General features: G+C 51.9%; 2 protein-coding genes and 1 long non-coding RNA gene across 9 annotated transcripts in view; 1 reads left to right on the top strand and 2 right to left on the bottom strand.

The window, feature by feature from the left end:
- XG (Xg glycoprotein (Xg blood group)) overlaps positions 1-4,417 on the bottom strand; it is a 33,562-nt gene extending 29,145 nt beyond the window's left edge. For 3 of the 6 annotated variants that reach the window (XM_030306300.1, XM_030306299.1, XM_030306298.1), the window contains exon 1: positions 1,195-1,358. In XM_030306300.1, coding sequence (XP_030162160.1) covers positions 1,195-1,255 — 61 coding nt within the window. In that variant the 5' untranslated portion in view covers positions 1,256-1,358. Of the gene's footprint in view, positions 1-1,194; positions 1,660-4,333 lie in introns of those variants that run through there. The other 3 variants (XM_030306301.1, XM_030306297.2, XM_030306303.1) reach the window with 3 other exon arrangements.
- LOC115507803 lies at positions 1,514-2,345 on the top strand. The gene is made up of 2 exons (XR_003966801.1): positions 1,514-1,593; positions 2,127-2,345. It is a non-coding gene; the product is annotated as an uncharacterized LOC115507803 (long non-coding RNA).
- A 1,060-nt stretch (positions 4,418-5,477) lies between the features above and the next one.
- The window catches only part of CD99 (CD99 molecule (Xg blood group)), a 30,767-nt gene continuing 10,726 nt past the window's right edge, over positions 5,478-25,518 (bottom strand). The window contains exons 2-11 of one of the 2 annotated variants that reach the window (XM_030306305.1): positions 20,216-20,248; positions 19,853-19,897; positions 19,238-19,285; positions 18,498-18,566; positions 16,822-16,866; positions 14,801-14,858; positions 13,687-13,801; positions 10,024-10,084; positions 8,079-8,135; positions 5,478-7,181 (exon numbers count right to left, since the gene is read on the bottom strand). In XM_030306305.1, coding sequence (XP_030162165.1) covers positions 14,815-14,858; positions 16,822-16,866; positions 18,498-18,566; positions 19,238-19,285; positions 19,853-19,897; positions 20,216-20,248 — 284 coding nt within the window. In that variant the 3' untranslated portion in view covers positions 5,478-7,181; positions 8,079-8,135; positions 10,024-10,084; positions 13,687-13,801; positions 14,801-14,814. The remainder of the gene's footprint in view (positions 7,182-8,078; positions 8,136-10,023; positions 10,085-13,686; positions 13,802-14,800; positions 14,859-16,821; positions 16,867-18,497; positions 18,567-19,237; positions 19,286-19,852; positions 19,898-20,215; positions 20,249-25,518) is intronic. The other variant, XM_030306304.1, reaches the window with a different exon arrangement.

Genomic DNA, 25,518 nt, shown 5'->3' with positions numbered 1-25,518 from the left:
GCAAGGTGACAGACCACAGCCGTCGGGAGAACGGAAGCACATCGGGGACGTAGGTGTAGGTTTCCTTTTCGCTCAACACACCCAAACCGCCGAGCCGACCTTGGCAAGTTTCGTTTCTGCTTCTGCTTCGGACGAGTGCCAACGCACTGATCACCGGGGGGCTCCCCCTCCGTGCCTCATCCCTCCCCACCCTCCATGCCTCAGTGCACCCATCTGCAACACGGCGATAAGAATGGGCACCATCATCGGGCTGCGTGAGAGTCTGCTAGGAATAAAGTCTGGGACGTGCTTCTCCGAGGGGGGCTGTGGGTGCAGCTAGGCGTCTCTGTGCTGAACCTGCAGCTCCCAAAATCACTTGTGCCCGGTCCCGCTGATAACGGAAGGGTCTCGCCCAGCGTCCCGGGCTGGGCGCCCTGGCGTCTCCCTCCACATCACGTCGGCCCCCAGACAACCGAGTCCTGGTCCCCGAACACAGCTTGACCAGGATAGACGGGCCGCCCCAGAACAGGGACACCTGAGTCACCGCTGCAAACCCACGGCATTTCCCAGACTTCTGTCCCACCCAGACTTGCCTCCTGGGAATGCGAATATTTACATGACCGAGGGGGCTGTTTCACTCCCCCGTCTCATGCGTTCAAGACAGTCCCCTGCAGCCCCCAGCCCAGCCCCACCCCGACGCCCGGGCATCTGGGACACGGAACCTGGGGCGTAAACAAGTCACATGACTTTTCGTGCACAAGAAAGGATGGCGTTTATCCAAAAGCCGGAGAACACGAACACAGCGTTTTCCACAAACAGAACCAAGCCCTGGCAACGCCATTCCCCCACCAACAAGCCGTTTTTTCCAACTCTGTTTTTTACCCCAAGGCAAACGGTCAGAACAAATGCTTTGCATCAGGAACAAGGCATCTGCCGCAAGCATCCCACCCCTTCCAGCTGGAACCACCCGGCAAAACAGGGCTGAGTTTGAAATGTGACACAGAACCAGGCAGAGAACCCCGTCAGCCCGGGGCTCCGAACCGGCCCTCTGTCCCGTGTGCCTTCTCCTAAGACCTCACTCCGTGCGTTCCCTTCCAGCCCGGCAACTTAAAGCCACTTTCTCCCTACAAGCTCCTGGGGAAGGAGATTTGGAAACCAAGCTGACCTCCAGCCCGGCGCCCACCCGGCTCTCCCTCGGGGCAAACCGGGTCTCACCTTGGACGCACAGCACAAAGCCCAGCACCGCGACCCAGAACAGTCCCCAGCGCCTCTCCATGGCTGTCGCCAGTCGGAAGCAGCCCCCGTGGAGGCCGCAGCCCGGCGGCTTGTGAGATCCGGCCTCCCGGACCCCACCCCACCCTCGATGTGTCGACTTCCTGTCTCCCAGCTTGGAAGGCACAGAGGCGATGTTTCAAGCGGAAAGTATGAACCCAACGGCAGTCCCGCGGCCAGAAGCTAATGGGCCGCGAGCTCAGACGCCGAACCCCGCAGCCCGGAGCCCGTGTGCAGCCCGGGGCCCGTGAGACCAGCAAGGGCTCGCACGCCGAGGACACACCCGGAGCCAGCCTCCCGCCCTCCGTCAGGGCTGGAAACAGGCATCGCCAGGCCTGGGAGGTTCAGCTACATCAAAGGCCCCCACCCTGGGCACTGGGAGGACGCTCCCTACACAGGGACGGATGGATTCCAGGCTTTCTGCTTCCGGGGAGGGGGCGGGGGGGGCATCACAGGAGCTCGCGCATTCGTTCCACAAATACCGTGCACGCACACGGGTTCTGAGCCGGGCACCCGTGCGCTGCCAGGTGCTGGCTGACGATAACAGAGCGGAGGGGACACAGGAAGTGAAACCAGGGGAGGGCGGTGTGACATTGCAGGCCACGGGGTCACCCAGCGGGCCGCTGGGGGAGCGGGCAGGGTCTGAACGCAGAGGGGCATCCGAAGAGGCTTCGCAAGAGGGGGGCAGGCTGCAAATGACCTCGCTCCACGGGGAGAGAGGCCTTGGGAGAACCCAGGCTGTGCCTGGATCTCAGGCTTGAAAGCACTTCTCCGGGCCCAGAACCCGGCTCTCCTGATGGGTCCTACTTTTTTTTGTTGTTTTGTTTTTCTTTTCTTTTCCTATTTTCCTGTGATTTTTTTCCCTATTTTCCCAGAGTCGATTGCGTGTTTCCCCTGAGGCTGTGTGATTCTTCTGTCTCGCTTGGCCACACCACCCTGCAGGCCGCCCGTCTCAGCTGGAACAAAAGTTACAATTTCCCAAACACTCTGAACCCCTCTCCTAAATGGCCTGAGTGCACGGGAAAAGAAACTAATCATCATCATCATCATCAAGCCTGGTTGTGAAAGCTGTTTGTAAATCCCTACCCCCCCCCCAAAAAAAAACTGAATTTGGGCCAAAGACATGGAAAAGGGGAAATGAACCTCGATGTGTTTTGCATTTTTTTTTTCCTGGCATCTAGCAATGTGTGCATGTGTCGGGAACGTGTTTTCTGTGTCTGTGGAACATCTTTATAAAACAGATGCGTTTGGAGGTGCACACAGGTGTGTGTGTGTGAGCTAGAGAGGGAGGGAGACAGAGACAGAGAGATGCTTTAAGGAAACCTCCGAGTCCCCAGTCATTGGCGGGAGAGTCAAGGACAGCAGACGATGTGGTCAGAAACGTGTTTTCTTCCAGTTTCCCCAACCACAAAAAGGAATACGGCTCTGACATGCTTTGCAATGTGGATAAACAGTTAAAAGTGTATAATCAGGGGCGCCTGGTCGGTTAAGCGTCCGACTTGGGCTCAGGTCATGATCTCACGGTTCGTGAGTCCCAGCCCGGCGTCGGGCTCTGTGCTGACAGCTCGGAGCCTGGAGCCTGCTTCGGATTCTGTGTCTCCCTCTCTCCCTGCCCTTCCCTGCTCACACACTCTCTCTCTCTCTCAAAAATAAACATTAAAATAAAATAAAATAAAATAAAATAAAATAAAATAAAATAACTGTATGTTCAGTGACAGAAGCCAGACTCCAAGCAAATCCATAGGCAGAAAGGAGATCGGTGGTTTCTGGGAGTTTAGGGCAGAGGGATGGGAAGTGTGCAGAGGTGAATTGTGGTTCCCCCCAAAGCACCACCCCCCAAATCATCTCCTGGAGTCGTAACTTGTAACTCTGCAGGGTTGGTGCCTATGTAATCAGGTGTCTTCACGTGAGGTCACCCTGGGCCGAGCTGAGACACCACCCCCATATGCCCGGTGGTCCCTATAAAAAGGGAGAAATTCGCACACAGACAGGCACACAGGGAGAAGGCCGTGTAGACACGGAGGCAGAGGTGGGACATGCCAAGGGACGCCCAGGATCGCCCGCAGCCCCCAGAAGCTGGGACACAGACACAGAACAGGCTGTCCCCTGGAGCCTCCGGGAGGAACCACCCTCTGCCCCGCCTGGATCTCGGACTTCCGGTCTCCAGCACCGAGAGACAACACGCTCCTGTGGTTTAAGCCGCCCCGTCTGTGGGGATGTGTTACGGCCGCCCCAGGAAACCCGTACGTGATGGTTTCCTTTGGGGGTGACAAAAGTATCTTGGGAGTAGACAGAGGCATCTGCAGTCCCAGTATCATGAGCACAGTGCATGCAAGGCAGGCCCGAGCGTCTTTGCTTCCGTCGCGGGTCCTTCGCGGGAGATGACCTCCCAGCGCGACCCCATCTCAACCCGGTGAGTGTGGTTAAGGGGGGTCACTGGAGCCTCTCTGCAAGCCGCTGCAGAAACCCCTCAATTTGGCCACTATGGGGGGGAGGGGAGGCAGCCGCCGGCAGGAAAACGGGAGGCGTGTGCACCCGTCCAATGTTACGTACGGACCCTAAAACTCCAGTGTGGCAGAATTCTCACGCGCCATAAAATATTACTCTTCTCTGGGGCGCCTGGGTGGCGCAGTCGGTTAAGCGTCCGACTTCAGCCAGGTCACGATCTCGCGGTCCGTGAGTTCGAGCCCCGCGTCGGGCTCTGGGCTGATGGCTCAGAGCCTGGAGCCTGTTTCCGATTCTGTGTCTCCCTCTCTCTCTGCCCCTCCCCCATTCATGCTCTGTCTCTCGCTGTCCCAAAAATAAATAAACGTTGAAAAAAAAAATATTAAAAAAAAAAAAATATTACTCTTCTCAGAGATTTTCAAACCACCTGCGGTTATAAAAGCCATTCTCAGATGGCAGGTGGGATTTGGACGCCGGGCTGCAGGCTGGTGACGGTCACACTGTGGCGTCCTGGGAGGCACACGGTCTGCTGAACCCCCTTTTGCGGAGGCGCAGAGTGACCACATAATGTGGCCCCAGTCCCAGGACGACGCTCCCACCCCACCTGCTGGAGATCAGAGGGAACACACACGGGTACCTGCACAGACGCAGCTGACAAGGCAGGTTCCTGTCTTCTGCACCCGAAACACCGAGAATCCACACGCATTTCCACGTTCAGGGAGCTTTTTCAGAAAGAAAAGCTTCCGTCCGCTGGAAAAAAAAAAAAAAAAGCAGAAATGATACAGACACCACCCTGGTCACACATGGCAACAGAACGGGAGACTGGTCACCGAATCCGGGAAAGCTGAGAACACAGAAATATCACGGGGACATTAAAAAACAAAACACTTCAAAAACACTTGAGTTGAAAAAAAAAAAAAAAACGGGAAATGGTGACTCTCTGGAAAATAGAAATAATGAGAAGATTCCGAGTCCACAGTTGAGCCCGGAGGAAATGATAGATCTGGGATATTTACAATATTCAATAAGAAAGGATGGGGAATCAGGGAAATTAAGAGTTCGACTCGAGGGGTGTCCGTGTGCAAGAACCTGGAAACGCAGAGAAAGCCAATGACAAGGGCCACGAAATAAAAACCATCCAACCATTATTTCAGAACCGAAACAGGTGACACAGAGAGGATACAAAATCATGGGATGTAGAGTTCCCCACAGACCTGGAGAATGTTGAACAAATTATAAGGAAATTCTTTGCTCAAATCTGTACGGAGGCATGTTTTCTTTTTAATGTCTACTTATTTTTGAGAGAGGCTCGAGCCCCAGGTCGGGCTCTGTGCCGACAGCTCACAGCCTGAAGCCTGCTTGGGATTCTTTGTCTCCCTCTCTCTCTGCCCCTCCTCCACTCATGCTCTATGTCTCTCTCAAAAATAAACATTAGAAAAAAAAATTTTAGGTTTTTAAAAAGCTTCACAACCAAAACGGCACTATCTTTAATATGTAAAGAGTTCCCACGAATCAATAACAGCAGGGCCAATAATGCATATAAAAACGGGCAACGGGCATCTCAAACGGGTCCCCCAGAAATGGCCGTAGAAGTGAATTTTCCATACACACATTCCCAACCTCACCTGTGTTAAGAGAACTGCAGGGTAAAACTGTTGATTTCATACCGTGTTTTCAACTAACAGTGGCAAGGACCCATAAAGCCAGGAGGGTTTTTAGAAGGTATCTGAGACATCACTGGGAATATCATGGATTGGCACAGCCTATATGGAGGACATCTCTCTTACATGTATACATTTATTTATGAACGAGTCACCCACAGCTCCCCTCTACTCTCCTGTAAGGAGACATTTATGCTTATAGTAGGACTGCAATGCTTGTAAAAACATCAATGTTATTCACAGAGTCACAAAACGATTTTATGCACTTGTTTCTTACTGTAAAGCGAGTCTATGTGCCCAGTCTGATGCTGAAGGCTCGTTCGGGAAGAATATGGATACCTGTGTGCTGCGTTTGTAAACCTAGGTGTTGTGTGTTAGCACTGGGACCCAGCCGTGTTGGATAACCCAGCCCTCAGCCCCCTGACAACTGGTCAACCCCAACACTTGAGATGTGTGTGTTAGGTCCTCCGGACTCCACACGGCCATGTTCACTTCCGCACATACCTGAGCCACGGAAAAACAGAACATCAGAACTTCTGCACTGGATGCGATTAATCTCGATGAAGCCTTCCCAAGAGTATATACAAGCATGCAAGTCAGCAGCCTTCCAGTGCGTACAGAGCCCTACACGGGGTGGGGGTGGGGGGCAGTGTTTCTCAATGTACAAAAGTCCTTGTTTATTTCGAGGAGGAAGAGTATGCTTTCCGTTCATTTCAAGCTGTTAGGAAACATGTCAGGAGATGCCCTGCCACAAGGCAGTCTTACCCCAAAGTTAAAGGGAGCTTTCACATCAAAGCAGTTAAAACATTTTGTAAAGACGTTATAGTTAACAAATCCCAACAACAACAACAAAAACCCACATGGAAGAATGAGGGGACTATCTGATGCAGGGGAGTATCTGAATGCAGGGGAGTATCTATGAAGTATCTAATTCAGGGGAGTATCGGAAGTATCTAATGCAAGGGAGTATCTGAAGGCAGGGGGGTAATCTGAGTATGAAGTATCTAATGCAGGGGAGTATCTGAATATGAAGTATCTAATGCTGGGGAGTATCTGAATGCAGGGGAGTATCTGAATATGAAGCATCTAATGCTGGGGAGTATCTGAATGCAGGGGAGTATCTGAATGCAGAGAAGTATCCCCTGCAGGGGAGTATCTGAACACTGAGAAGGCCTTGTCCCCGATGTACCAAGACCAGTGGAAGGAAACAGGCAGAGAAGGAAAATCCCAAAACTGAAAGGCTACCCTTAGGTCGGTCATTTGTGTCACAGCCCCAGAAAAGGGACCACAGCCCTAGCACTGTGTCCCACAGCCTTTAGGAGTCACCCCATGGCATTGCATTTAAGGAAGAAGTACTTGGTTCCTTATTTCTTTCTTTATTAGTCTGATCTGAAAAAAAACAAAAAAACAAAACTCCTTCCAAATGAAGGAAATTCTGAGGACACTAATTGAAGGCTTGTCTGGCTGTCTCCCAGGGTCAATGGCCCAGAGCTCCCGGGATGGGGGCGGGGGTGGGGGGAACTTCAGTGGGGTCGGGATTCAAATGACTTTGTGATGCGTGGTCGGCCTTTCACAGCCCCCGGGGAAACCCCTAGCAGCCACGGAGAAGCTGACCACGCGTCCCCTCCGAATGAACACGGGGTGTTAGTGACGTTCCTCCACCCAGCATGGTGCAAACAGGCAAAAACACATGTCAAGCAGAACACGACAGAGAGTCTCAACATGAGCACAGGCGTGGGCAGGTCGGGGCTGGATCCTGCTGGAAACACGGGGGCCGCGTTCGAAGGCTGCATAGCTTCTATTTCTCCAGAAGGGTCCACTGAACTGCAAACAGACCAAAAAGAAAAGACTTTGCAAGCCGGTCCCGGTCGCCCGTGACTCTCGGCTTCCTAAAACCCCCAGAAGCAGGTGCCTCCGGGACTATAGGCTACACGTGACCTCCAAATGCACCATCAACGGCAAAGTCTGACCCTGATCGGCTTGAGAAAGAGATTTCAAGAAATATCATAGAACAATCAACTGTAGCAAAAAAAAAAAAGCTACAAAAAAAAAAAACAACATAAAAAAACACACAACAAGCCTTCCAGAAAAGTAGTGCTTCAAGATCCTAAATTTGGGGCGCCTGGGGGGCTCAGTCGGTTGAGGGTCCAACTTCGGCTCAGGTCCTGATCTCGAGGCTCGTGAGTTCGAGCCCCGCGTCGGGCTCTGTGCTGGAAACTCAGAGCCTGGAGCCTGTTTCGGATTCCGTGTCCCCCTCTCTCTCTGCCCCTCCCTTGCTGTCTCTCTCTCTCTCTCTCTGTCTCAAAGATAAATAAATATTTAAACAATTAAAAGAACCCGTCCCCTTGACCTCATTCTGCACCAGGTTGAGACAACTGTGCAGAAGGAACTGTACAAACAACGAGTCTCTGAAAAGGAACCTTTAACCCTTTGCTGCGCATCAGGGGGCTGAGTTCCCGGCTCCTTATGCACCGCGGGGAAAGCATCCTAACGGGCATTGAAAGAGAGTCTGAGACCAAAGGGGGTGCCCTCTGAAGCCTGGATCCCAGCCCGGTTTATCCTGCTTCCCGGAACCCACGCCCCGGCCAGCATGGGGGCGTAAAGGTCCACATCCCACGTCCTGCATTGTCCCGGGACAACCGGGGGACGCACGGCGGAGTCAGGGGGACGGGGGCGGGCGGACGGGACAGGAGACAGAAAGGCCGGCGGCCTTGTGCTCACCGGGTTGGTCCGAGTTGGTGCTCTGCTGGTTTTTCGAGCTCGCGCCACCTTGGTCGGCTGAAAGGAAGCAGAAAAGATGCCCCCAGGGGTGAATCCAGAGAAGGCCCCTTGGTATCCGTGAGGCTGAATCAGCCCCCCCAACATCACAGGGAGCAGGAAAGGTGCAAACACAGCCCCATCCACAGGGTGGGGTGGGGGGAATCCATGGCTAACGGGGTCCCCTCGGCTTGCGCTTGGGTCTCCTTGTCATGTTTCTGTCACTTTCCAAATTTCTGTTTCTAGGCACGAAAGCAGACTCGGCCGTGCCCCCAGACACCCCGCCCCCCAAAACCCCACCGCGGATACGCAGCCCGAACCGACAGAATTCAACACAAGTCCCAGCTTCGCGGGCAAAAAGCGTTTATTTATTTCCTGACTGTGGCCTCGCTCAGGAGCGCAAGGGGCACGTTTTCGGCGACAGGGGGGCCTCAACACGCACGGCAGGTCGCAGACGAACCGCTCACGCTGGGGGGGGGGGGTGCCTGGAAAACGCCCACAAGGCACAGTGAGGAATCCTAGCGGGAACGTCCACGTGGGGCGAAGGTTGTCGGCGACACGTAACAGGGCGTTGACGCTCGGGCGCGTGTGGTCACAGGATGCCAGCTTTGCAGGACGTTCCGAAGGCATCGCGTAGGGGCCGCGGTCGGGGGGTGCGTGGGCTGGACGCCGTGTGGCACAGGGCGGGGTCTGCGGTCTTGGGAGCAGGGGTGCGTCCTGACCCCCAGAATCCGCACGCACAAGGCGGGGGAGGGGTAGAGCAGGAAGCCAGGCCCCGTGGGTGGTGGTGGCCGTGATTCAGCCGGGACTTTGTCACACCCGGGTGGGCGGGGCCGCAGCACAAAACCCCAAAGCCCCAGGGCGGTTCTCCCAGACGCAGCTCGAGCCTCTTGCAAAACCCCCGGAGACCAGTGTGGCCCGTGGGGAGGCCAACCCCGGGCAGGCAGGCCCAGGCCTTGTCAAGGGCAGGGACGCACGGCCACATTCCCCTCTCCAGGGGGACGCATACCTACCCTGGAAACACCGGGCACCTGTCCCCGGGCCCCTCATGCTGCAGGCCCCTGAGGGGACCCCGGATTGCACACAGGCACCGTTCATCGTCACCTCCAGGACCTTAAGGGACCACGTGTCGCCGTGTAAGCCGGTAGAGACACTGCAGCTTTGGGGCAGGCTGGGGGGGGGGGGTGGTCCCCAAGCCCGAGGACTATTTCTATCACACACACTGAGCACTCAGAACCCCAATCGAGGCTCTGGGGGAGCACTCAGGAGCACGGCCCAGCAGTGCCTGATTGTAGGTCCCACTGAAGGCTTTGCTCTTGGGGCCACACAGACCCTCCACTCAGACCATCGGCCGACTGACTCCCGATTGTAACATCCTGGGGTTTTTAGGGAAGGGGGGGGGCATTCACCCCTTTTACGAAGCCTGGTCAGAGAGACAGCTGGAAACTGCTTCCTCGGACACAGAGTGGGGGCAATGCGCCAGAAAACGCCACAAGCCGCAAAATCAGAGGTTCCAAGTTGCACGGGGATGTAGAAACCCCGTGACCCGGGCCGGCGGTGTCTGGGGACCCTCCAGGGACCGCGGGGGCAGCCCCCTGCCCTCCTGCCCGGTTGGCTAGCAAACAGGAACTCGACGGTCAGGAACGTGGTGATGTTGTCCGGCCGACCCCTCAACCCCCTGCCACTCTTCCCTGGCAGTGAATTCAAGCTTAAAAGAAAATCTGCGCCTTCTTCCACACGTCGTGAGGCTACCTATGCGTGGGACCTAAGACAACATGACGAGCCTCCGTGCATCTGGAAGGCAGGAAACACACACCCCGGCCGGGGACGAGCCCCTCACCGCGGCGAACCGATAGGCATACGGACAGGGGCAAGTGCTTGGCTCTGAGGCTTAGGGACAAACACTGACCACACGGGAACGTCTTCGGGCTGCCCGGGGCATTCTGCGCGTGCCTACATCCTCGGCTGGTCTGAACGAAAGGTCGGGAAAGGAAAGAAAAACAAAAACAAAAAACAAATAAAATAAAATAAAAACAGAAAAGGTAAACTTTGCAAAGGTCTGAGGGGCGGGTCCAGCAAAGCCCCGAGAGCAGCCGCCAGCTCGGGACAAAGACGCTGTTGGGGCTCAGAAGTATACAGCAGGCTTTCGAGACTTTTTTTCTTTTTCCGCGCAATGATTAGACACCAAAGTGCAACAGGAAGCCGACTCCGAAAACGAAACCAAACATCGAAGACGAGGAGGGGGGCAGGAGTGGGGAGACAAGCAGGAGGGAGGGAAAGACAGGGGAGGGACGCCCCAGCTGCGCACTCCAGCAACGCCTCAAGCATCTGCTACTAAGATGCTAAAGTGGGACCGACCACAGGCCCACGTCCAAAACGGCTCTCAACAGCCCAGCGTGCACCATTTGTTAGAAAAACACACTCAACCCTTAGGAACGTGTCCAAATCGTTAGGACCAAAGGACACATCTACCAAATTTCATCAGCCGTGGATACTTTTTTGGGTGTCAGCTCATAACGTGATACTAAAAAGCATTTAAATAAATTTTATCGGGGCGCCTGGGGGGCTGATTCGGTCAAGCGTCCAACTTCGGCTCAGGTCATGATCTCACAGTTCCTGACTTGGAGCCCCATGTTGGGCTCTGTGCTGACAGCTCAGAGCCTGGAGTCTGCTTCTGATTTGGTGTCTCCCCCTCTCTCTCTCTGCCCCTCCCTTGTTCATGTTCCATCTGTGTCTCTCTCAAAAATAAACATTAAAATTTTTTTTAATAAATTTGTATCAAGACAGCTAGCATGTGATTGACACACCTCCACGCTGAGAGAAAACTTCAGTTTGCACCCACTTGTTCGACACTGACCTGCATGCAGATTCAAGAGACATGACAAACTCCAATGCAATAACAAACTCCTGGAAAATCACATTCTTTACAAACAGCCCCAAACCATGGCATCTCTTCAACCACTGGGAACGCACTGTGGCCACATTCCTCCTTGCAAAATGTCCAAGCCCAAAGTGACATCTGGGTATGCGCTTCTTTAAACTATCCCGGCAACAAAACCTATAAACGGCCCCACAAGACCCCCGGAGGGTCTAGGGACTTGTGTGTCCGATGGTGAGACCAACACAGAACTTGATCCCATAACACAGGTCGAAACACCAAAGTGTCTATTCACACACTCAGAAAAAATACTCTTCTGCATTAACGTCTTGCGGTTTATAGAAAAATAGAACCTAATTTTCTTTGTCATAACACTGGACATTTTATGGCTACAGACAAAAATGCCTAACAACTGAAACCAGAACCCCAGCTTCCTTTCCTTGTTATGTTTTGCCTCTTTCTTTGCTCTTTTTTTTTTTTTTTTACTTTTTCTTTGTACATCTACATCAGTTAAGATCATGAACCCCATAAAAACCACAAAACAAATAAAGATTGTAAAGTCACCCGCAATGCTAATTTGGCTCATGCAGAGTGGAAGACTGGATGACATTCTGGGGAAATGAATTTAGCTAGGTCCTCGCTCCCATACGTTGAGTCACGGACTGCCCTCAGCCCATTCTTCAGGAAAGGCGGCTTTTATTTTTGAAAATTGTAAATTCAACTATTCCTACCTGGGGAGATTTTGATTTTCATGCCATGCAATGACCAGAACGTTCCAAGACCCAGGAATGAGGTGCGGAGAGAATGGAGAACACTTAGTTTTCCAAGGTCCTGATCCCATTCCAAATATTGGACGTCATCTCCATGAGGACTCCTGGGTACTTGCCCAAGTCCCTGTGCCTTGGCATATGGATGTGAAATAGCACCACAGCATCTAAGGGAGGACACGTCCCTTGCTAAGACAAGGTGACAGAAATGCTTTGTGACACCAGAATCTGACGGGATTTGGAAACCCAGTCTGGATTTCAAGATCACCTACAGATTTTCAGGAAATCGTCGTGCCTGCACTTCCTGTGCATTCTTCCCTAGCAGGGTGCCTTCCTCCTCTCCTGGCTGAGCGTCATACTCTGAGCTGAGCGTCTTCATACAGTGTGACAGAAATGAAGTTGAAACAGAAACAGAGATGCACTTCTCCTGAATCCCCAACTATTTAGGCTCTCTGCTATTGCTAGGAGAAGCAACAGGTGTTTTCATTGGTTTCCCCTCTCTCGTTCCTCACTGCATGTCTTCCAAGGGCATTTTCTTGACCTTGGCCATCCTTCCATTTGGGCACATCCTTAACCTTGGCCAGCGGTCCACTTGGGCACGTCCTTGACCTTGGCCAGCAGTCCACTTGGCATGTCCTTGACCTTGGCCATCCGTCCATTTGGCCACGTCCTTGACCCTGACCATACTAGTCCACTTGGGCACATTCTTTGACCTTGGTCATCTGTCCCTTTGGGCATCCTGGACATTCAACATTCAGGCAACCAGGCACAGTGACCTGAGCACCCCTGATGGAAGTCACCCAGTCATATGTGGTAAATAGACATAATCAGGCACTCTTAGCCTTCACTGCAAGAAGACAGTAAGGGTGCTTGGGGACTTTCAATTTCAGGCTATATATAAATGAGTTTGTGAATCTAAAAAATCTGGAGTGATTGGAGATTAAGGGTAGACTCCCACCCTATAGTCTAACTGTGTGTCACCATCTAACGACATCTTTTGTGAAGTTCCCCAGAGTCCTTAGGCAGTGGTCCTTGAAGATGGAAGGCAACAGCTAAGAATGAATATGGAATTGAAGCCACCAGTAGGTCGGGCGTTCAGACATCATGAGGCTCCTCCAAGGAGGAATAGTATCCACAGTCCACGGGACCCTTGAGACCACATCAGAGCCCACCCGTCATTATTCTTGCAAGAGGGAAAGCAAGTGGCCTGGGCAGAGTGACCCAGAGATGCATGAACGTGAGCTATGTGCAAAACAGAACTTACTGATGCCACAGCAAATCCTATGTAATTCAGGGACTCTTACATACATGGTCCCAAAACACCCAACAGTGCAATTCCAATCCCTGTGGCAGTAAGTGAGGCACTGTCTACAGTCACCTATAAGTTTTATATCCCATCCAAGAACCCTCTCAACTACCTGTTGGTACGGGATGGTACCAGAAAAGGAATCTGTTGCCCTGTGTTTCGATTTTAATTCCCTTGGGTGGAGAAAACAATATGGCGGCCCCCAGCCATCGCTCTTGTTTCGATTTTAATTCCCTTGGGTGGGGAAAACAATATGGCGGCCCCCAGCCATCGCTCTTGTCCAAAGGATGAGGAGGTGGCCGTGACTGTCAGTAACGACGAACAAATGTTTCTAAGTCCTAACATTTCTTCAACCGACCCGTCAAGACTTTGACACACAGCCTTACATGTCCTCACAAAGGGCCCTTGGTGTGCAGATGACCATCTCCCCATTTCACAGACGGAAAACCCAAAACGACAGGGGTGGTTAATGACTTCCAAATTTACAGCGATTTCCTGAACTATCAGCAGCCTCGCACGTGGCTCATGCCAACCAGACTTCTGCTTTGTTTTAGTTTTAAGAAAGCACAGATCTCCAGTTAGTAAGGCACAAAAGAAAGGAAGCTATTGCGAAAACCTTACCGTTTTCTTTGAAGCACAATTTTTTCTTCTGGTAGGCGATAAAGCTAGAAATTGCCCCAGCCCACGGCCACCACGACGGCCCCCACGATGCCAGGGACCACCCCAGGGGAGTCAGCTGTGGGAAGAAGCACAAGGCACCGTTACTGGGGACCCCGTGACCACAGGGTGACCGTGGAGGAAAACCCCACTCCTGAGCCTTGCCCAACTCCCACCTCCAATCCATCTGCATGACCGAAGGGCCAGCCACACTGCACCCCGAAACTCCCATCTGGAATTGGAATCTGTTTGACTATGGGCACCATTTTGGATGGGACACCCTGACTCCTCTCCTTCCCTAACTAAGGCCAGTGCTCGGGTCCCAGCAGTTCAACGTGGAAAACTCTCAGGGAGGGCAACATGGCCGACCATGCATGGTGCCCCCTCTGGGACCAGTCCGAGGTCATGTGGCAATCACCGTCTCCACGCATTTTCTGGAAATCAAAGCCGCTGAACCCCTCTGTATGTTCCGTCTGATTTACCAGGACGGTGTTTCTGTTCACTCCAGAGGTGGGCGATGGGACATCCATTGTCTGCTGCCCTTGCACATGGGCGTTCCTGGTTCTCGGGATTTCAGACTCAGCGGGGTCTCGTCCCCCTCGGCTCTGCTGGTTGTCAGTCCTTTGCACTGGGACTGAACCACCCCAACGCCTCTCCTGAGCCCCCGGCTTGCAGAAGGCAGCCTCCCCAGTCATGTGGGGCGATTCCTTAGAATTCAATCTCTTCCTGTGTATCTGTAACCCAGATCTGTAGACAGATGGATCCCAACGTTCTGTTCCTCTGAGGAACCCGGGGCAAGACCGCTGGCATTCCTTCTTAGGGCACTCTGGTAAAACGAACTTAAAATGCAGGTCACGTCGGCACCCTGGGCTGCGTCCCCGAGAGGGCGTCAGCCAGCTCTTCAGCTGAGCGCTTGGGGCGTGTGTGGCTCGACCAACCACCAGCTTCGGTGTCCCGGTGTCCGGCATCTTTAGGACGACACAGCCAGCACGACAGGTGTGGGTCTTGAGCAGCCCGTTCTGCTGTCTCTCAACAGCGTGTGTGAGAAACTCAGGCATCAGAAACCAAGGATACCTACCCTGCTCCTCCCCATCAGGCCTCGGGCTCCACCCGCCGGGGGCCATCGCCACCGCCCCCTGCAACGGAGAAACAGGCTGGCAGACGAGTTGCACCGGGCAGATTTTTGGTAAAGACAAACTCCCACTAAGGATCAGCTCCCGGGACCTCGAGCTGCGAAGGGAACTTGGGAATGACCTTGCAGAGACAAGGCCGGGCACACCTGTCCTTTCCCGTTGTTGAGCGGGGACGTCCCCGCTTGGCTAAAGGGAACTTCGGGCTTGCCCCCATGCACCTGACTGAGACCACCGCTCCCATGGTGGACTCAGGAGACCCAGTGACTCCTGGCTGCCTCAGGCCTCTGGCCCCTCTCGCTGGGCTCAGCAAGGATCCCAGCCAGGGCCTCAGAGCCCACCTGAGACCCAACCCCTGGCTATGAGGAGATCGAAGGCACATCTCTGCTGACTCCCAGATATGTACAGGGGACCCTTGAACAACGAAAGGGGATTAGCAGCGTCTGCTCCCTGTGTGGTTGGAAATCCGTGTACGTGGGGCTCCTGTGGGGCTCAGTCGGTTAAGCGTCTGACTCTCGATGGCAGCTCAGGTCATGATCGCATGAGACTGAGTCCTGAGTTGGGCTCTGTGCTGACGGCATGGAGCCTGCTTGGGATTCTCTCTCTTTCTCTGTCCCTCTCTTTCTGCCCCTCCCCTGTTCATACCCCTGACCCCATCTCTCTCTGTCTCAAAATGGGTGGGAAACTTAGAAAGAAAGAAAGAAAGAAAGAAAGAAAGAAAGAAAGAAAGAAAAAGAAAAAGAAAGAAAGAAGGAAAGAAAGGACGAAAGAAAGAAGGAAAGAAAGGACGAAAGAAAGAGAAAGAAAGAACGAACGAAAGAGAAAAAGAAAAAGAGGCAAGAACGAAACAAGAAAGGAAAGAAGAAAGAAAGAAAGAAGGAAAGAAAGAAAGAAAGAAAGAAAGAAAGAAAGAAAGAAAATTGGTGTACAATTTTCGATTTCCCAAAAACTTAACTATGAATAGCCTACTGTTGACAGGAAGGTTTATCAAACACATAAACAGTCGACATGGTATTCTTACAATAAAGGGAGGAAGGGAAAACAAAATGTAATTAAGAAAGTCGTAAGAAAGAGAAAATGCATTTGCAGGACCGTGCCGTATTTACTGAAATAAACGCACGTGTAAGTGGACCCGTGGAGACCAAACCCGTGTTGTTCAACGGTCAAGTATAAGTATATGTTAAGACAAAGTACGTGTAAATTCATATGTAAATATATGTAAATATAACATAAACGTAACCAACATGTAAATACATATCAATATAATGTAAATGATAACACATATAAATATATTCTACTTACTATAAACACATATATTACTATACTTACTTTATATGAACATTTTTACTCACTCATGTAATATGTATTATATTTAAGGACTGTTTTGGACCCTATTCCAACCTAAGATTTTAAAGGAAGAGGTAGGGGGCCCCTGGGTGGCTCAGTCGGTTAAGCATCCGACTTCGGCTCAGGTCACGATCTTACGGTTTGTGAGCTGGAGGCCCGCGTCAGGTGAGCGCGAGCCCAGCTTCGGGATTCACTCTCTGCCCCCTGAGATACTCTGTGTCTCTGCCTCTCTGCCCCTCGCTCACTCACGCTGTCTCTCTCAAAAGAAGGAAAAGTGGGGCGCCTGGGTGGCTCAGACCTTACTTCATCCGCAGCACCAAAGAGTCACCGACAAAACAGGTGATTGGTGCATCCACGAAACGTCAAGAAGGGCCTGTCTGGCCGGCTTCCAGCCGTGCCTATGGCGGGTAGCTGCCTGCGGTCAACACAGCTCCCGGGGACCAGCCCCCGTGGAGCATGTCTTACGGTCCACAGCCTTGATGCATCTGCAAATGGCAGAGATCCGGAAGAGAGTTCCAAGCAGGCGACTGTGATTGCACTGAGCGCTAAGAGCCTAGACCCCGCCGTGACTCTGCACAACAGGTGGGTGACAGGGAGGAAAGAGAAGAAGCCATCGTTCTACCTGCATCTGAGGTTCCATCGAGGAGATCGGAATCTGAGAAGCCACCTAGGAGAGAAAAACACAAGTGTTACCTGCCATCCTGGGACTGTCAGGAGGGTCTCGATGTCTCGGAACGAAAGAAAACGCCATCAGGATCAAAAGCAGAGCGGGGACAGGCGCAATCCAACAGGGATTATACTTTCTGGCAGAAATGTCTCCAGTATGCAATGACAATTTAATTCCCAATTCTATTTTAAGCTCCTGAAGTTAGCCTCACCAAAAGCTCTGCTACAGAGCCTGAAAAAGACTCCAAAAAAACAAAAAACAAAAAAAGGAAAACATATAGCAATCTTTTGGATGAGTATACATGAAATGATCCCAAAGGAACCTTAGTAATAGCCCTACCTGTTCACTCCCCCCGTTACTGGTGACACGTTTTGTTCACGTCTCGACTCTGGACTCAGCCACGAGACTCAGAGGTTAAGTTGTCAAAATGGAAGCCAAGCCAGTATTTTAAAGTAGCCTCCGTTGGGCCGGGCAGTCTTGCCCATTGAGAGGGGCTCACCGAAGGTCGTGGCATGGTGGCCTCAGTCATCCAGACAAGCCAACCCCAGAAGACCCACCCACTGACCACAGACACAGGACAGCCACGCCCAGATCAGCCAAGCCCCGCCCAGACTCAAGCCCCGCCCCTCCCAGACTCACGAGACAGAACGACTCAAGCCCCACCCAGCCAAGCCCCGCCCAGACTCAAGCCCCACCCAGACTCAAGCCCCGCCCCACCCAGACTCACGAGACAGAACGATTAAAAAAATTTTCGGCCACATTGGGTTTGGGGATCCTTTGTTAAGGGTCAATAGCTAGCTGATACACATCAAATTTAATGCATCAGTTTCACAAAACCTATCATGATGAAATACGGGTCATTCTACAAAGCCACCTACTTTGTAGGAGGACATCCTTCAGCATATGATGTGAGACTCACGGGTTAAAAGAAAAAAATATATATATGAGCACATGCATTGGCAAGCACATGGCCCTGATAAAACTGAATATGTCCTGGGCTTTCTACCCAAGGCAAAATGATTCCAATATGAGAAAGGAAAGAGAAAATATAAGTATAAAAACATAAATGTATACACACGATTAAGAAACCATTTGCCAGTAATATGATAGTGTTTTCATAAAAGCTAAAAAACAAAGCCAAATTATTAACAGGTAATAGGATTCTTCATTAAGTGGCTAGTGAGGAACGATGTACAAAATTCATTTCTGGGTTACAGAAACGAGCCCCAAAATAGCGGACATTAAATGTGTCCACAGAGGGGCACCTGGGGGGCTCAGTCAGTTGAGCATCCGACTCGGGCTCAGGTCATGAACTCGCGGTTCCTGGGTTCCAGCCCCGCGTCGGGCTCTGTGCTGACCGCTCGGAGCCCAGAGTCAGCTTCGGATTCTGTGTCCCCCTCTCTCTCTCTCTGCCCCTCCCCTGCTCACACTGTCTGTCTCAAAAATAAATAAACATTAAGAAAAAGCAAACATCTTTTCGAAAGCTGCTTTCCACTCCTGGAAACCCCACAGGACCTTGCCCCGCAGAGCCCATGTAGTGCCCAGGCCACCATGAAATTAGTGCCTCTCTGAAAGGGAGCCCACTATCCTCTGAGAAACGCCCAGTGGCCCTGAAGGGGAGGGAGTCTTACCGGAAGATCCAGGCTGCTTGGGGTCTGGGTTAGGCTTCGGTTTGGGTGGTTTAGGTGGTACTGGGTCGTCTGTTTGTAAAAGATAAGCGTTGCATTTATGAGCACTTTGCAGTCAGAAAACACACACACACACACACACACACACACACACACACACAAAGAAAAAAAAGAAAACCAAGGAAAAGGCATCAGTTCACCTCCGCCTGGTTTCCCAAACAGCTAGGAATTGGACTGTACCCTTTCTCAGGGTGGGGACCCCGGGACACAGTCCCCTGCCCATTTCTTTCCCAGTGTCAGTACTCACCTTCAAGAGAACTGGGCCCTTCCCACGCTTCCATAAGTTTCCGACAGAAACCGAAGCAGATGTCTGGACCGGCTACGGAATTCGTGGGACCCAGCCCAAAGGAAAACGCAGGGCCCACGGTTCAAACTGGACTGAGCATTTCAATATGGCGGCCACAAGGCAGGCTGGGCTCTTGGTCAGTGCGTGCACGGGTCACATGCCTGAGCTCACAACGTCACCCCAAAGACGGTGAGCCCCGGTGCAGAATAAACACAGGTGCACACAGGGGCAAACCACACAGCCAACAGCAATGGCCAACAAGGACAGGCCGTCGCCTACGTTTTGGGGGGTGACAGCTATCGCTTGTTTCCGAGAGATGACGCTCGTGGGAATGAAACTCATGCAGCGATCGGAAGGAAAGTCAGCCACAGGGGAGACTTACGAAAACCATACTTACGGCTTCCTCCCCCGCCGAGAGCGTCTTCCAAATTCAAGTCCGAACTGTCTGCAAGGGAAACGTGTCATCAGCCCCGAGGCTCCGGGGAGGAATTCAGACCCCTAAACAGCCAGAGAACACCCTGCTTCCCCAGCTCCCTAAACGCTTTTCCCGACCCCAGTCTCACCAAGGTCAGAACGTCAGAGCCGCATTCCTGACCCGTCACATGAAAACAGCCACGGGCGAACCCAAGTCCCCCAAAGAGTGGCCACAGCCTTGGGGGAGGCAAGGCACGGAGTGCTGGGGACAGACATGTGACACCGTGTGTGGGCGGCTGTGCACCTGCGATGGGTGTCTCCGGGCCCAGATGTGCGGGACCACACGACGGGAGCCTCCCTGATGACCCAGGTGGCCTGCGTGTTCCGGACCCTTTCCGAGCTGCAGCTACGTCTAGGGGTTGCAACGCGCTCTGGTCCCACACCCTTTGCCAGCTGGTAACCCACAAGGACGTCAGCCCCGGTTTCTGCAGAGAAACCACGGGGCCCACGGGGTTCACAAGCAGCTCTGGGGGCCGACGGGGGGCGGGGGGGATGGCGGGGATCTGTCCCGTGCCCGCCAGGGACGTACGCCTCTTACCTGTGCCGGGCTTCTTGGGGGGCGCCGTGGGTTTCTTGTCAGTGTCTAAAGAGAAAAGACAGTCCGTGAGCGAGACTGCTCGGGAACTCTGAGCCCGCTGAGGACCCGCCATTAACAGGTGCAGGGCTGGTGCCGAGCAAGGTTTTCACTGAGACGAAGAGCGTGCGCGATACCCCGTGGCTGTGTTGCTGTCCCCTCCCCAGATCATGCAGATTTTCCTCCTCGGTGTATACGAAGGCATTGACCCCGGTACAGGCTGTGTGATACTTAACTACGTGCGGCTAAAACTCACTGTCCTGTGTGAGCCTAAATTTTAACATTACCTCCCACATGTCACAACTACGAAATTTTAAGAGCACTCACTGTCGAGGGCATCCGACAAATCGAAATCCTGGCCTACGAGGCAAAAAAGAAAAAAAAAAAAGTCTGATTACGCATAAGAAACGTACAAACGTGAAAACTGAGGAAATACACAGAAAGGGGCTCATGGGTTTTGTGAGGTTGGCAGCTTTAAAAATTTTTTTTAACATTTACTTATTTTTTTTAATGTTTTTTTAATGTTTTATTTATTTTTGAGACAAGGAGAGACAGAGCATGAACAGGGGAGGGTCAGAGAGAGAGGGAGACACAAAATCCAAAGCAGGCTCCGGGCTCCGAGCCGTCAGCCCAGGGCCCGACATGGGGCTCGAACCCACGCACCGCGAGATCGTAACCTGACCGAAGTCGGACGATTCACCGACTGAGCCCCCCAGGCGCCCCTGGTAGCTTTTTAAAACGTAGGATGAGCTAGGGCTTCTCATCTGGCCCCCATGTCCACGTTCACACCCCGAAAAGTAAGATGTCGGGGGACGTGCCAAACGGCAATGATCTTAAAACGTAGCGGCAGTTACGAGAGTCAGAAAATGTGGTGATTTGGTCCGAGCCTGATTCACGAACAGCAGACCCCTTGCATTAAATGAGTAACGAGTTCCCACATGATGGAAAACACACAGAGGGAAAACTCGCCCCTCATGTGACCCACGTCTGTGACCACACAGCCGAACTATACTTCCTGCAGAATCAGCAGACAACCCACAAAACACACACAAAAATATTGCTTAAGCTCCCGGGTCCCCGAGAAGGGGGGAAAGTGCCCCGATGCGCCTTGTTCTTTGATCCCGTTGCTACTGCGTTTATTGAAACCATTTTAGTCCTGTTGTTCAGAAGCCATTTCTGATGGGCTGCAGGAGAGGAAAGGGGACGAGTCTTGGAGAAGCCTGATCGGGCTGTCTGGTCAGCTGTAAGGCCAGTGACAGTGGGTCGGACGGTACCTGTGAGGTCAGAATGTTAAGGGACACCAGCCCCAGCTCAGGAAGTGCTAGACGTTTCAGGCTGCGCGAACATCCCCGGGAGCCAGGTCAGGGTGGGGAGTGTTCGCTTCTAGGCGATGTGTGACCCAGGCTGGGGCCTGTGATTGTCCCCTCTGTCGTGTGTGTGTGTGTGTGTGTGTGTGTGTGCATGCATGTGTGTGCGCACATGTGCAGGCGTGTGTAGGTGTGGTTTGTGTGTGTGCATGTGTACATGCACGTGCATGGCCTGTGTGCATATGTGTGGATATATACATGCACGTGGTCTGTGTGCATGTGTGTGGATATATACACACGTGTGCATAGTCTGTGTGAGCGCATACGTGTGTATGCATGTGCACATGTGCGTGCATGGTCTGTGTGCATATGTGTGGATATATACGTGTGCATGGTCTGTGTGTGCATGTGTGTGTGGATATATACACATGTGCACATGGTCTCTGCGTGTGCATGTGTGTGCATGTGTACACGTGTGCACAGCCTCTGTGTGCGTGCCTATATACACATGTGTGCATGGTCTGTGTGTGCATGTGTGGATATATATACACACGTGTGCACAGTCTGTGTGCATGCATATGTATGTATGCATGTGTACATGCGCATGCATGGTCTCTGTGCATACATGTGGATATATATGTCTGCATGGTCTGTGTGTGCATGTGTGTGTGGATATATACACATGTGCACATGGTCTCTGTGTGTGCATGTGTGTGCATGTGTACACGTGTGCACGGCCTCTGTGTGCCTATATACACGTGTTCATGGTCTGTGTGCGCATGTGTGGATATATACACACGTGTGCACGGTCTGTGTGCATGCATATGTGTGTATGCATGTGTACATGTGCATGCATGCTGTGTGTGCATATGTGTGGATATATATGTGTGCGTGGTCTGTGTGTGCATGTGTGTGTGGATATATACACATGTGCACATGGTCTCTGTGTGTGCATGCGTGTGCATGCGTACATGTGTGCACGGCCTCTGTGTGCCTATACACACATGCGTGCATGGTCTGTGTGCATATGTGTGGATATATGCGTGTGCATGGTCTGTGTGTGCATGTGTGTGTGTATATATACACATGTGCACATGGTCTCTGCGTGTGCATGTGTACACGTGTGCACGGCCTCTGTGTGCCTATATACACATGTGTGCATGGTCTGTGTGCGCATGTGTGGATATATACACACGTGTGCACAGTCTGTGTGCATGCATATGTGTGTGTGCATGTGTACATGCGCGTGCATGCTCTGTGTGTGTATGTGTGGATATATACGTGTGCATGGTCTGTGTGTGCATGCAGGCTGACTGTAACCATCGACCCAGAACTCGCTCTCCCTAATAAAATGCTGCCTCCTCTCCCTGCACAACCTGCCGGGGCAGCTCCTTGAGCTCGTGGGTCCCCTTGGTGCCCCTGCTGCTGACCCCACGTGGCCTCCACACAAACCCTGTAAGAGCAGATGAAGCAGGGGTGGGGGCACCCTGCCAGCCAGCACCCTCCAGCCCCCCACAGCCCCAGGCTGCCCTCTCTGCCGTGGTTCTCCCCCAGAACCCTCTGCAATGCACACCACGCAGAAGGTCCCCATACTGTCGCCAAAACAAAGTCTGGAGCCCGCTGCTCCCAGGACCCCAAGGTCAGCCAAGGGCAGGTCTCACGGCGCACGGGCAAAGGAACGATGCCCCCTTCCCAGCCTGCTCCCCACCCCCCTTGTGCACGCAGAACCCCCTAGAACCCCAGAGCAAGAGCTTGGCTGCCCGCTGTTGCACGATTGTGCAGATGTGTGGAAAAGTCACGCACACACATCGAGATCTGCTGAAACCCCCACAGGAACTGGCAAGAAATGCAATGATTCAACAGCCAGCACTCGACGGCCAGGAACACCGCCCAGTGTATTTCCAGCCTGACTTAATCTATCCGTCTACACAGCCCCCGCTGTGCTGCTTGCTCCCCACACTGCCTCCCGGGGCTGACAGAGCCGGAGGAAATAGCAGCACGGGGGGCCGCCAGGCCCGACCACGCAGAAGGGAGCCTGGGCCCCGGGGCGGCACTCGGGCACAGAGTCCCCCGTCCAGGAGGAAGCCGGCCGCTGTGAGCGGAAGCCTGTGCCTCCCCAGACGCCCAACACCCCTCACGGCTGCAGATGTTCGGGGGACCCAGGGTGACTCACGAGGGGCGAGGCCACGCCTGGCAGGACACATGCATGAGTCACCCCCACGGCACCTCCCTCCTGCAGCCCCTCCCGACTCTCATCGGTGTCACGTGGGGACACGGGCCCAGCCACACGCAGTCCCCGAGCCGCCCCCGCCCCCGGGCGGGTGGAATATGGAGTAAGTTATACACATACGTTTGGAATAAGTTTTATACATACGTACATATACGTAGAACATAGGATTCTATGTAGAACTTAAATTATAGACATATACGTGAAAAACGTTATACATATTTACATACGCATACGATATAGAATTATATATAGCATATAGATTTACAGACATATATTTGAAATAAGTTATGTATGTTCACACATATACAGAATATAAAATTGTATATAGAACATGGAATAAATCATATACCTATGTGTGGAATAACTCCTATATATTCACATGTATATAGAATAAAAAATTCTATATAGAACATGGGTTCTATATAGAACATAGATTATAGACATATATTTGTAAATATACACCTACATGTATAGAAAACAAGATTGTACATGGAATGCGAAATAGCTTATAGACATACTTAGAATAAATTGTATATGCTCACGTATATATAAATATGGAATTACACGTAGAATCTGGAAGAAATAATATACATATTTGGAAAAAATTCGCTATATTCACATATATAGAATATAGAATTATATATGGAATATGGAATAAATTATAGACATAATTTGGGATAAATTTTATATGTATATTTACATGGAAATACATATATCCTATTATATTCTAACTATAATATGTACCAATTCTATATATGTAATACATATTCTAAATATATCTGTTCTATATTCATATATATTTGTCTACAGAATATAGAATTCCATATACAATATGGAATAAATTATAGGTATTAATTTAGAATAAGTTACATTTATATTTACATATACCAATATATGTAAATATAGTTACAGTACTAAATGACAACAATCGCAAATTATATAGGTTATACACAGACCTTATAAATCCTATAGACAAATTATATATAAACTAGAAGTCACTTACACAAAGAAAATTACAATAGGAACAAAAGACATTTATAATGTATTATAGAAACTGCAAATTATCTGATTTATAATTATACAGAGAAGTTATAAATCATATAAGCAAATATATAGGATTAATTAAAAAATGTTTTGTAACGTTTATTTATTATTGAGACACACAGAGAGACAGAGAATGAACGGGGGAGGGTCAGAGAGAGAGGGAGACACAGAATCGGAAGCAGGCTCCAGGCTCCGAGCTGTCAGCCCAGAGCCCGACGCGGGGCTCGAACCCACGAACCCTGAGATCGTGACCTGAGCCGAAGTCGGACGCTCAACTGAGTGAGCCACCCAGGCGCCCCACAAAAGTATAGAATTAAAACAGAAAGCAAGTCGGGAAAGCAAGCCTCACATCCTCTGTCCCACCCCTTTCTCTCTGCCCCTCCCCTGCTCACACGCACACACACTCTCTCTCTCTCCAAAATAAATAAGCATTAAAAAAACACGTAAATCACACGCGGCTTGCTGGCCTGACCCAGATACCTCTTTGTCGCCCTAACCGGTCTGGCGAGCCCGTGAGCGGGGTGTTGGGGAACATCAGAGTCCCGGACGTGCCTGTGCAAACGCATTCCTGGGAAGACACCGGGAGCACCCGCCTTTCTGTCACTGTCTGGGGGCCCCTGGCCCTGCTGGCCGGGACCCTCCACTCTCTCCCCACTGTGGCTGCTTCCAGACCATCTCCACCGCCCCCTCCCCCCGGGGCGGGGGGAGGCACGGCTCCCCACAGGGCGAGCTCCTATCTGACTCCCAGCCCCCAAGGGTGCTCCCTCCCACTGCTCCCTGCACCCCCCTCCCACCTGGACTGGCCCCAAATGACCCCTTAGACGAGCGCAGACATTATCAGCTCATGGAGCCGTCTGAGGCTCCAGAAACTGGCCCGAGGTCCCAAAACAGACTGGACGTTTCTGCTTATTAATTACATGATTCATGCAGGTTACACGGCACGAAATGTGGGGAACGCTGAATGAGTGGGTACTCGTCCCATCGTTGCTCCTAGGGGATTTGCGCGGTTACCTTCTCCCGCCTTGGGTCATGTGTCCACCAGCGCATCC

The sequence above is a fragment of the Lynx canadensis genome, chromosome X (assembly GCF_007474595.2).
Source record: "Lynx canadensis isolate LIC74 chromosome X, mLynCan4.pri.v2, whole genome shotgun sequence".
Taxonomy (NCBI): Eukaryota; Metazoa; Chordata; class Mammalia; order Carnivora; family Felidae; genus Lynx; species Lynx canadensis.
The sequence above is the reverse complement of the archived record's forward strand: the minus strand, read 5'-3'. Positions and strand labels throughout refer to the sequence as shown.